Source organism: Nilaparvata lugens, chromosome 1, assembly GCF_014356525.2.
Source record: "Nilaparvata lugens isolate BPH chromosome 1, ASM1435652v1, whole genome shotgun sequence".
In the NCBI taxonomy this organism is placed as follows: domain Eukaryota; kingdom Metazoa; phylum Arthropoda; class Insecta; order Hemiptera; family Delphacidae; genus Nilaparvata; species Nilaparvata lugens.
This window is the reverse complement of record NC_052504.1, coordinates 43,664,102-43,676,900: the sequence shown is the minus strand read 5'-3', so window position 1 is coordinate 43,676,900 and position 12,799 is coordinate 43,664,102. Positions and strand designations below refer to the sequence as shown.

Sequence of the window (12,799 nt, the reverse complement as noted above, 5' to 3'; positions counted from 1 at the left end):
AAAGCAACAGCAACAGCAAGGTCCGTCATGCACCTCGGAGCAAACAACAGCAACTCGATACTTTTGAATGCGATGCTCTTTCACAATGGTCACCACGTCTGCTGTCTGCTGTCAGCTGTCTGCTTGCTCTCACTTACATTCACAAGACGCAAATAGAGCTGTGATTGTCGCTACTTGTTCTGTATTCGGTGCGCCGCGCGCTTTTCACTCAATTCTAGTCTTCTTCTTCATCCTCATCTAATTGTTCTTCTAACTATACTCCTTCTCCATCATCGAAATCTTCCATTTTATATTTTAATTATGTTTTTCTTGTCAATCTAATTCTTCTCCTTCTCCTTTTTCTTCTTCTTCTCAACCTTCTTCCTCGTCTTCTCCTCCTTTCAATTATTGTTTTTTTCATTCTTCTTCTTTTGCATATAATTTTTCCCTCCTTCTTCCTCTGCTTCTTCTTCTCCATTTACTTCATTATCTCTCTCATCCTCTTCTTCATCTTTATCTTGCTATTTTGAATCTTCTTGTTTTTCTTCTTCTTCGTATTGTTTTTCTTCTACTCCTTGTTCTGATTTTTCTTCTTCTCATCTTATCCTTATAATTCTCCTCCTCCATCTTCTTCGTCATCTTCTCCTCCTCCTTTGACTTGATTTTTTATACTTCTCATTTTGCATATTATTTTTCACTTCATTTTCCTTCTCGTCTTTCTCCTCCTCCTCATCCTCCTTTTTCTTCATTATCTCCTTCCTCTTCATCTTTATCTTGCTATTTTGAATCTTCTTGTTTTTCTTCTTCTTCTTATTGTTTTTTCTTCTACTCCTTGTTCTGATTTGCCTTCTTCTCATCTTTCATCTTCTTCTTGCTCCTTGTTCTTCTGATTATTCTTATTATTTTTTTCATCATCATTTTCTTTTTCTTCTTTTTTGTCTTCTCTTTTTTTTCTTCTTCTTCTTCTTCTTGTTCTTCTTCTTGAGCTTGTTCTTCTTGATTTTTGTCTCTTTCATCCCGCGATGTCATCTCAGTCTCGGTGCGAACAGCCTTGTCCTTTTTAAGTATGTCCTCGCATGTTGCAACCAAGCCCACACCCCACACCTCTTGCATTTCAAACAGGGCCGGCCTGCCGCCTGTCATCACTAGTCGAGAAACTTCAATACCATCTATTGACTACTTAGTAGAAATCGATTTTCTAATGAAAATAAATAATTGTATTGAAAGTTAGAATTGTTCAAATAAGGACAATGAAAACGTATCTGCTTCAACCTCAAAAAAGTGTAATCCTATCAATTTTCATCCGGTACTCAACCTTTACTTTCTACCAACCATGATCCTGTCTAGAACTGTAACATTTTTGGTGCCGTACTGTATAGAATTACCAAAAACCGCAAGTATTTACCTAATTCAAATAAAAGAAACATAAAAATAGCAATAAATACAAAGAAAAACATCGAAATAGACATTTACTCTTATTATTATTTTTTTACTCTTACATATAACCTTCCTCTCTATAATTTTTATCTCTTGAGCTAAGACTAACTATGAACAAAATTTGATTATAATTGCTTGAATCTCATGAAATCATCTTCAGTAGGTTGAGGTGAAACATTGCTGCAAATTATTACTAGCAAATAGCAATAACAACTAGCATAAAATAACAGGAACGAATCAAAACGACTCTATAGTGAGGTCCACGTTATAATGGAAGTCGAGAAAGATATGAGAACAGCGTTGCCGATTGCCACTGCCTTGCCACTTCCTTGTATTTAATATAGCTTATACCAGTATATCTGATGTAATAGTAACTGTTCATTCTTGTTGATAAGATAATAATCAAATATATTTTATTCGTCAATGAATTATATTTTCAATTATTTCATAATAAATTTTCGTAGTTCAGATTGAATATTTTGGTAACTCATTATATTTTTACATACTGTATTCTCAATGATTTCATAATAAATCTTCACAATTGAGATGAAATATTTTGGTTGTTCATTATATGTTTACATGACAGACAAGGATAGCAACACTATCACTAGCCTGTTGCTCCTTCCTAATAATATTTTTATGATTTGTAATTGTATCCACGAATAAATGAATGAACACCGATGTTTGTGCTTGCCTGAGAAAGTTCTTAAGAATAATAATTGTTTGTAAATATGTATCAATTCCGTTTCATTAATTTATGTTTTGATTTGCTGCGTGTTACAGGTATGAGCGTTTGTTGAGAAGAGCGAAGACCGAAGACCTGTCGGAGGTGTCGGGCATTGGTTGCCTCTACCAGAGCGGCGTCGACAGGTTCGGCCGGCCGGTCATTGTCTTCGTCGGCAAGTGGTTTCGATTCAAAGATATCAACCTAGATAAGGTAAACTGCATTGCAATCACTTCAAATAAATTAATCCACAAGTTGGATTCCAGTAAAGTATAGCGCATAAGGCTGTGCAACAGACTAAATAAAAACTTTTTACTGATAATATTTTTCAAATTTTCTCGGTCAAGTTTTCAAAATAGAAAACTTTTCCTGAGAAATTTTTTTCCAAATATTAATTTTATCAGATACTAGCAGGTAACCCGTGCCTCGCATTTTTGAACTTGACGTAATGAAATTTAGAAGAATTAAAAATAGGCCTATAAGAATCCTCGGTTGATTAAGAATTTATAGGCAGCATTTCAAGTAAATCAGTCCAGTAGTTCAGACGTGATGATGCGTCAAACATAATTTTCCTATCCTCTACACGTGTATACGTGTTTAAGCCAGTTCTTTACTTGATTAGTATAGAAGATGATAGATAGATGGATATATCATCCATCTATCTATTATCTTCTATACTATAATAAAGGAAATGAATGAGAATAAATTTTGAAAGGTTTGAGATATCGATGTGCAGTTTTCACCATACCTTTTCTCTGGAAATCCTGTATCGGAATCGTGTATCATATGACCACCTTTCAATTAAAAAAAGAAGTTGGATTGAAAGTGGCGGTTCCAAAATATCGGAAAAAATTTGGGTGCAACGAAAAACCTGTTTTTATCATTCGAAAAGGACCCCCAATCATACCTATCTTCTAATTTCCCTTTTAAGAGGAATGTTCTGCTGCTTCCTTACAACAACTGGAAGCATGACAAATAATTGAAAACTTGATGTAATCAAATATTGAAAAATTTAAAATAGGCATACTTCAACTGTAAAGCGAGTCAGTCATTCTATCAGGGCTCGAATAATTTTGAAATTTTAACTAAATAAAAATGGAAGAGAATAATTTTTTATATAAATATCAACACCTTCATTTAAATACATATTAACTGCATGCGTTTCCATATTGCCGATACAGCATTGATGAAACTGTAGACGTTTATTTAGCACTTGTCTCAAAAAGCTGTTCTAGCTGAAAAATTTATAATGCATGCCACGTGTAGGCAGGAAAACGAAGTATCAAAACTATGGGCCAGTTGCACATACGTATGTTAAATAAATTGACATTAACGACGATTAACAAATCAGCGTTAGTTTTATGGATTCATTTCAGTTTCAAGAATCTATCTGTTGCACAGACTTAAATAAATTGATCATGTAAGCATGGTAATACAGAGTGTTTCAGAGGAACGGGAAATTTTGAAAGTTAAGTAATTTCAAGATAAACAAATCTTTAAATAAAAAGTTTTCATATCATTCAATAGTAAAAATAATGCCATTTCAGAATAAATAATAACCTTGATTTTTTCTACGCAAATATTCCTGTAGTCTTTTCATCACATTGTCCATGGTTTGACGTAACATTACAACTGGAATTTGAAATCGGTTCTTGAATCTTGGCTTTTAATTCCTCAATAAGGGAAGAATTGAAAGCCATGATTCGAAAAGCAATTTCAATTTCCAGTTTTTATGTTACGTCAAACCATGGACAATGTGATGAAGAGACTACATGAATGTTTTCAAGTTTTCTTCCCATTCTGCAACATGGGAAGAATTGAAAGCCAAGATTCGAGAAGCGATTTCAAATTCTAGTTGTAATGTTACGTCAAACCATGGACAATATTATGAAGAGACAACAGGAATGTTTGCGTGGAAAAGGAACACACCTGCAAGATGTCATCTTCAAAAAATAAAAGTTACGGTTATTATTTTATTCTGAAATGGCATTATTTTTACTATTGAATGATATGAAAACTTTTTATTTAAAGATTTGTTCATCTTGAAATTACTTAACTTTTAAAATTTCCCGTTCCTCTGAAACACCCTGTATCATCTATGAGTTGAAGATCACATATAAATTATATTAATATGGTTGTCAATTTTTCTATAAGCTTATGGTTCGATATTAGAAATATTCAAACCATGAATATATTGTATTCTCGTGTGTATTTCAAATCATTCAAATTAACATCACAACAACTGATGAAATCAAGGTCAATTGTAACTCACGATTATTATGTTGGTTAGTCGAGTAAATTATTATTGTTATTCAAGGATTATTATCATATTTCAATAATAAAATCGAATTATCTCATTATCCAGGAAATTGTTCGATTATTAAGAAGTTTATTTATTGTGTGTAACTTTTGTAGGCCTTATTGTATTTGATCTACTTGCTCGATCCACTGGTGAAAAGCGACTACATCATCACCTACTTCCACACGTTGACTTCGAATCACAACTATCCATCATTCAATTGGCTCAGAGAAGTCTACAATATTCTTCCCTATAAGTAAGTACCATTACTTATCCCCATAAGTAAGTACCCAGATAGTATAATATTAATGGGTGATTTTAATTTACCAAATGTGAATTGGTCAAGACTAAACTTGGTAAATGGTGCTGTTTCCAAGTGCATTGCTGATTAAGCCTTAGCACATGATCTTCAGCAGATGAATGGTGTGCAGAATATCAGAGGATCTAGTGTTCTGGATCTAGTGTTCTGGATCTAGTGTTCTGGATCTAGTGTTCTGGATCTAGTGTTCTGGATCTAGTGTTTTCATCTGTTGCAAACCTAGTTGTGAGTAAGGCAGGCACATGATTTGCTTGCTGGTTGTAGAGGATAGACACCATTCTGCAATATGTATCAGTTTCAGTTTATCCAGGGGGACACAACCCAGCTATGTAAAACAAATACCTGATTTTCAGAAGTGCGATTTAGCTTCCATATTTTTGGAGTTTCAAAATATGAATTACCCAGTTGCAAATTTTGATGATAGCTTTAGAGCTGAGGAACATTTCAGTAATTTCTGTAGGTATATGAGCTTGACCATCAAGAGGTTCACTCCCATGAGGAAGGTTCATGTCTCTAGTTTCCCTAAGTGGTTCTCCAATGAATTAAGAAGATTGGTTGTGGCCAAGAAAACTGCTCATAGAAAGTATAAGGCAATTGGTAGTATTCAGCTCTATGAAGTTTTTTGCAAATTGAGGGATCAATGTCGTGTCTTGACTAGAAGGTGTTACAATAACTATTTACTTCGAGTAGAGGAATCTGTTCAGACAAATATAAAATCTTTCTGGTCACATGTGAATGGTTTGAGAAAAGGGTCAGCCAGACCTACTTTTATGAGATTGGAGACAAAAAGTGCTGCAACTCCTGTTGATAAGTGTGAACTCTTCTCTAATTATTCTCCATCTATTTTTGTGCAGCACACAGTTAATGTCCCTACATTTGATTTTGGTTGGAACCATTCAGTTCCACCCTGCTGCATTACTCCAACTGATGTTCAGCGCAGATTGGAAGCTCTGGATCCTTATAGTAGATTGTAGAGTGGTTTGGTTGGGCTAATCTCAGTTGACTGATGAGGCGCATTTTCCATATATTTCTTCTAAAGCTCAAGTACAGCTCTCCTGTGCCTAGACTGCTTATATGCTGGAAAAGACTATTGTAGCGTGAGTTCACTACCCGGTTGATGTCTATAAGGACTTTGTTTTCCTTATATTCTTCCAATATTCGAATTACATCTGTTATGGTTTCCATTCTATGTAGCTCATTCTCAAGTTCAGCACTACGAAGTTTTTTGTTTAGCTGAGATATCCAATTATATTTCACTTTGTTTGCGGGCATCAAATCCAACTCCTGGAGTCTCTCAAGGCATATTCTTGGCAGCCTCCCGGTCTCCATTCTCTTTACTTTCAGATACCACATCAGCATTTTTTCAGGACTATACTCTCACTGTGGTTTAATCCTAACTCAATGCGTATATAGTGCATTGGGGTATTCTTTCTCCAAAAGTAGAGTGATTTGAAGAAATGCTTATCGGCTGATTCAATCCTGTCACAGTAAGATGGTACCCATACTTCAGCTGCGTACAAAAGGGTAGATGCCACAATAGACTGGTGAAGTCGTACAATTGTCTCCAATTGGCTTACTCTTCTAGAGATACATATCTCTTTTAGTTTATTTGACGCCATCCGCGCCTTCTTACTAGCCTCGTCCATATTTGCAGAGAAGAGTCCAGATGAAGAAAAAGCCGTTCCCAGGTAGCAATATCTACTTGTAGTTTCAATTTGCTGATCCTGAAAAGTGATCTGTTGTCTGTTACCTCTACCACCTCTTCTTACTGGTATCACTTTTGTTTTTAGAACATTCACCTCCAGATTATTCAAGGTACAGTATTCCCTCAAAATATCTGATGCTCTCCTGGTACCCCTCCATGTCATATCTATAACTACAAGATCATCTGCATATAGCAGCGCTACAAGATCTCTGTCTCCCCTCAAATTAACTCCTTTACATCCACGATTTTCAAAAAAGGATACAATGTCGCTTATGAATAATGAAAAGATTAGAGGACTCATTGAATCACCCTGCAAGACGCCTTTGGTGACATTGATTCTCGATTCCGAGCCAGTGTTCAATTGTACAACTGCAATATCATATATGAACTTCATATTCTTAATCATTTTTGTGGATATGCCAAGACTACAGAGCTTAGGCCATAATATTGAATAATCCAAACTATCAAAAGCTCGTTTGTAATCCACGAACTTGGTGAAAACTGTCCTTTTTTGGAGTCGAGTAGCTATATTTAAAGCTGAACTGAGCACAAATATGTTGTCTATGCATCCTCTGGCTTTCCTGAAACCACTCTGCTCCTTTGGGAGTTTGCCCTCTAATTCTGCCCATTGCATTATCCTCTCAGCTAAAATATTTGTATACAGCTTTGTTATGGCATTGATTAGCGCGATTCCTCGAAAGTTTTCCGGTAAGCTAGGGTCTCCCTTCTTGAATAGATGGAACATAAGTATTTGTCCCCAGCTCTCAGGTGCTATTCCTGAGTTGAATACATTATTGAACAAGTTCAACAAGTAGTGTTCCCATGAGGCCGGCAAGATCTTGAACAATTCATAGCCCAATCCATCAATTCAAGGCGATTTTCTCATCTTGCTCTTCTGGATAACTCTTTGTAGCTCTATTAAGCTTATCTCTCCGTCCATGTATTCATCCGAGTATACACAGGTTAAAACCAATTCTGTTCGAGGTCCTGCATAGAAATTTCTATAGTACTGGATCCAAGCCTCAAGGCTTACAGAACAATTTGAATTTTTCTTCGGCCATCTCTGAGTGTTTCTCTTAACCTTAACAGCGTTCCAAAATGATTTACTATCCTTTGCCTGATAAATTTCATTCAACAAGTTTTCATGGAATAATCTTTTTGCTCTTCTTGTTATCTCCCTGAACGCCTTCTTAGACTGCAGTAGATTTGAAAGATTGATTTGAGAAGGTTGCCTATCAAATTTCCTTCACTCCTTGCGTATTTTCCTCTTTGCTTTTGCACACTCTAGATCATACCATGGCTTATCTTGACTAACTCTCTTACTTTCTGTTGAACTGATTACTCTTTTGATAATCAGTACTTCTGATTGTACTGCATTTTCTCTTACAGCAATTGAAAAATTATCATAGAGTTCGCTAGCATTTTCCGAATAGAAATGGATTCTTCGATTTTCTGTCATAAGTCTTTTGAAATAATTTATATTTTCTCTTGTCAAGTTGTATCGTGATATTAATCTTTCTGTTTGGATTGCTGGTACCGCTGGCTCCGAATATTCGAAGGGTGTCTTGATAGTTACTGAGACAGGCATATGACTACAACTTTCAAAACAGGGCGCGATTTCAAAGTCACTAATATAGTCAATCAGTTCCATGCCATATCAACTGTGCTACTTCCATTATATATGTGATGTTTGTGAATTTGCCATGCTTGTCATTAATTGATCTACCATTCACTACCAGCATTCCATTGTCTTTCATCAATTCAACCAACTTGCGACCCCGAGGATCACATACCAGATCCTGTGCTCGCCTCTCACTGCTCAACTCTGTCTCTTCCGACAATTCTTCCACATATTGATTGAGTAAACCAATTCTTGCATTCCAGTTTCCTCCCAATATTATTTCAGAGGCCTCTTCATCAATTTTTACCTCTCAAGAAATTCGAATGTAAGTCAAGACAGGAATCAGTGCTTGCACTAGGTCTCCAATAGACATTCCCCACAATCAGAAAGAAGTTGAGAATTCTTATTTTCAGTATCAGCCAATAGCTGTTATCATCCAGCATAGTTGTATCACTCAAATTCTTTTTCTACCTCTGATATTAAATCTGGTCGCATTGGAAGTGAACACATTATAATATTCAAACCATGCCGGTCTAGGATAATCATTGTTGACAAGAGAAATAAATTATAGAGCTCTTAGACAAGTAATCAATTGTTTCCGCGCTGAAATTATACACATTACAAAATCCTCCAACATTCCAAAATATTAGGCTACTCCAATATCTGAATACTTTTCACTTCGTACTTTTGAGTCATCTCTTAATGTGTCTGCTCCTCTAAAAAATTATCCATCGAACGCTGGGATAGGTTACCTCTTCTCTGCCTCTCTGCGTTAACTTTCCTTTTCTTCCTTGTGGTTGCCGTTGTCTTATTCCCATTTTCCGAAGCTTCTGTGCTCAACCCTTCACTTTCCAAGTCGTCTCCCGAGTAGTGAGGGTCCTCAACCCCAACCAAAGCACCTTTGTCCTCAGCATATCTGATTTTAAAGGTTTTATTTGAATCTGATTTCCTAACCATCAGTTCGTTGTTCCTAAACCAAACGTACTTGAGCACACCTCTTGATTGGAAATCCTTTGAACGTTTGAAAAGAGAATAGAAGTAGGGTGACATCAACTCTTGACAAAAAATAGGTGTGTCTGTCTCCATACCCAGCAGCCCAGTCTTCAGAACTTCAGATGACTTCCGCGCTGATGAAAGAAATCCTCTCTTATCAGATTCGTTGTTAAATTTTAGTATAATGGGAGAAATAGCCTTTGGATTCCGAGATGGCATAAGCTAGCATCGATTTATTGTGTCTTTATTGAGGGTGAAATCAATACTCTCCGAAATGATTTTAATAATGTTGACCAAACTCTCGCTTTCCACCCTAGGAATATTCATAATTTTTATTCCATTATACTGGAGTAGTTGTGTATTATTGATAACTTGCTTATTTATTCTTGATATATTTCTTTTGATTGTGTCGTTCTCCTTGTTCAACTTACCTATTTTTACATTACAAGTGTTGATATCTGTTTTTAGTTTAGTTATTGTGTTCATAAGCTCTTTCTTACAAGTCTCCACTGAAGTTTTGACCGCCATATTATTAGTACTCATTTCTATCTTAATAGAATTAAGTTCGTTTGATATGAATAATTTCAGCTGCTCCACCAGAGCTTTTATTTTCCATGTTTCCAAAGTTCAAATATGAAAACAACTAAACAGGCCGCTGTAGAGATTGCGCAGACTATTTTCGTAGGGCTTATCCGCTTATCCGCCGATTAGGAAATTCAAGGTTGAACAGCTAACTTCAAGTAGTATGCCTGCGATGTCCACAAATGACGCAGATCGTAGTCATAGCAACGGGAGACGCGCGCCTCTGCTAACAGCTGATTATCTGAAGTGTTGAGCTGTTGATTGTATCGACGGGGATGATAACGATATCTGTCTGTACTAGCCGGCTCCTCACAGACCCTCTATTGAAGAGTCAGTAGGCAGAATTATTGTTTGTTTGGTGTTGACATCAACAGGCGAAAACCGGCCGCAAAAATGGATTCCTAAGCTCGTCACAATAGGTTCTGTGCTATGCGAGCTCAGACACTAAGAGTATCACATATAAACAAATGTTGGTCAATGCAATTTGATTGAGCGTTATCGTACTTGCAATGAGTTTCTTACCTCATGCAATGAGTTTCTGCAAATTAAATTTATGAAAAAACGTAATTTATAAATCTTCTTCTTTCAGGTACAAGAAAAACCTGAAAGCCTTCTATGTCATACATCCCACATTTTGGACAAAGGTATGCTAACCTATAATTGAATAAGTTAATCTTAAGTTAGGAAGAAACCTGAAATAGGTTTTTGGACAGAAAATTTATCATAAATTTTTGGATTGAAATTATATATTATAAAATTATTACTGTTTATAAAATTTGGGCGAAGCTATGGCCAATCTATAGTGTAACTATAGTATTACTTCATTTACCATTTTAGAACTGCATAGAATGGCCATGGCTAAACCAGTTTCTTCTCACAGTCATAACTACGGTATATAATTTGCGTTTGTATCAATCAATGACTTAAAATAATACATACAGAGTGGTTGAAAAGTCCGAGAACGGCTTAATATCTTATACACCAAGGTAATTTGACGGTGGGTGTGATTGGGGATCCTACTTAAATTTTAAATACTACTTTACTATGACTAAAAATCTGGTCCGCTATCTTGGATCCGCCATTTTGAATGCAACTTTATTTTTTTAGATAGGAAGGTGGTCATGCGATACATGATTTCGAAACGGAATTTCAAGAAAAAAATGAATGGCGAAAATTGCACATCGATATAAAACAAATGAAATACATAAGTGGTATTGATTAATAATGTGAATAACTTCTAAATAGTTTGAGATATCGATGTGCGGTTTTTGCCATTCATTTTGTCTTGAAATTCTGTATTGAAATCATGTATTGCATGATAACCTTCCTATTTAAAGAAATGAAGTTGCATTCAATATGGCAGACCAGATTTTCAAAGTCATAGTAAAGTAGTATTTCAAATTTGATTAGGATCCCCAATCTCACCGACCGTCAAATTATCTTTGTGTATGAGATATTAAGCCGTTCTCGGACTTTTCACCCACTCTGTATATTTTGAAACAAAAGATTTTTTAGCATTCAAATACCACTTTGTGATGAAATTTTTATAGAAAAGTGTAGACTTGGTGTGAGGGTGATTTTTGTTTATATCATTAAATAAATTATGGAAGTATTCAATCCCTATAAATTCAAAATAATTAATCCAAATCAGATAAGTGATATTGAATTCTCAATTGGACGAGGTAGAATATTTTGCCAGTATTCTACTTATCTGTATTTCTATCTGTACAGTAACTATTTTCTCAATGTCCTCTTCAGAGTATTAATTGCATTAATTTGGATTTTATATCAATCGAATATTTATTATGTTAAATAAGTTAATTAAGTAATCTAATGATTATTATTAAACTACCATAGCTGTTGTAAATTGATGAAATCGTAAATTGTTGAAAAATCTTGGATGAACGTGAAATATTTTTCCAAAAGGATGCATTTTAGTTACACCATTAATTTATCATTGGCTATAGATCCTAAGGTCGAGTGATAGGTAATTGCAAGGATATCCTCAGAAATATTTTACCAAGGAATGACATTAGTATGATCATACGGTAACTCCATTTCAAATGATATTTTTCACAACACATTCAATTATAAATTATATTATATGCAAACCTATAAAATAATAAACAGCAAAGATAATTTGACGGTGGGTGTGATTGGGGATCCTAATCAAATTTGAAAAACTACTTTACTATGACTTTAAAAATCTGGTCCGCCACATTGAATGCAACTTCATTTTTTTAAATAGGAAGGTTGTCATGCGATACATGATTTCAATACAGAATTTCAAGACAAAATGAATGGTAAAAATCGCACATCGATATCTCAAGTCCAACCAAACAGAGCTCTTCAAGTGACTCCGTAGCTTAGTTGGTAGCGAGCGTGGTTGGTGAATCAAAGGTTGCGGGTTCGAGACATACTAGGCCCATTACTCGAACAAGTAGAGTCTCATAGAAACAAGTTGGCGTGGCGTTTTGCCTACATCTGAAGATGAACAAACTTGTGTCTATGATACTCCACTTGTTTGAGTGAGACTACTTGTCTGAATGAGAACTTGCTTCCATTCATAGAACTACTAGTTTCTACGAAACATTGTCCCTAAGAAACTAATTGTCTCTGTGAGACTGTCATTTATATAACTACTTGTTTCTACGAAACATTGTCCTTATGAGACTACTATCGTTTAAAAGCACTCCTTGTCTCTGTAAGATTTTGTCTCTGTGAAACATCCCCGTAATTTTGAACAAAATAATAAATAATCTATGTTTTATGTTTTCTGGACATAAGGAGATTGCATTTAAAACACCAAATCCTACCCAGTGCAAAGCACGGGTTACATGCTAGTCATTAATAAAGTACTAATTATTGTTTATTTCTATCACAATCTATGATTACCCTACTTTTATCACAATTAGTTTAGTTTAGTTTAATTTTCGTCATATAACACTACAGAATCAAGCAAAGCTTGGTAGTATATGACACGTCAAAAGTATTGAGTACAGTACTCAAAGAAAAGTAATTATAAAAGAGAGAAAAAAAGAAGAAAATCAGAACATACAAGGAGTTATTAGTGTTATATAGGAGTTAAAAAAATATGCTTGCAAAAAAAGAATTTTGTTGGCTACACGCGCCAACAGTTG

The 12,799-nt window shown here is 35.2% G+C and overlaps 1 protein-coding gene across 2 annotated transcripts in view; it reads left to right on the top strand.

Annotated features, from left to right (window-relative positions):
* The window catches only part of LOC111055350 (protein GDAP2 homolog), a 98,661-nt gene that overhangs the window by 62,555 nt on the left and 23,307 nt on the right, over positions 1 to 12,799 (top strand). For both annotated transcript variants that reach the window (XM_039434520.1, XM_039434525.1), the window contains 3 exons: positions 2,200 to 2,353; positions 4,556 to 4,695; positions 10,249 to 10,303. In XM_039434520.1, coding sequence (XP_039290454.1) covers positions 2,200 to 2,353; positions 4,556 to 4,695; positions 10,249 to 10,303 — 349 coding nt within the window. The remainder of the gene's footprint in view (positions 1 to 2,199; positions 2,354 to 4,555; positions 4,696 to 10,248; positions 10,304 to 12,799) is intronic.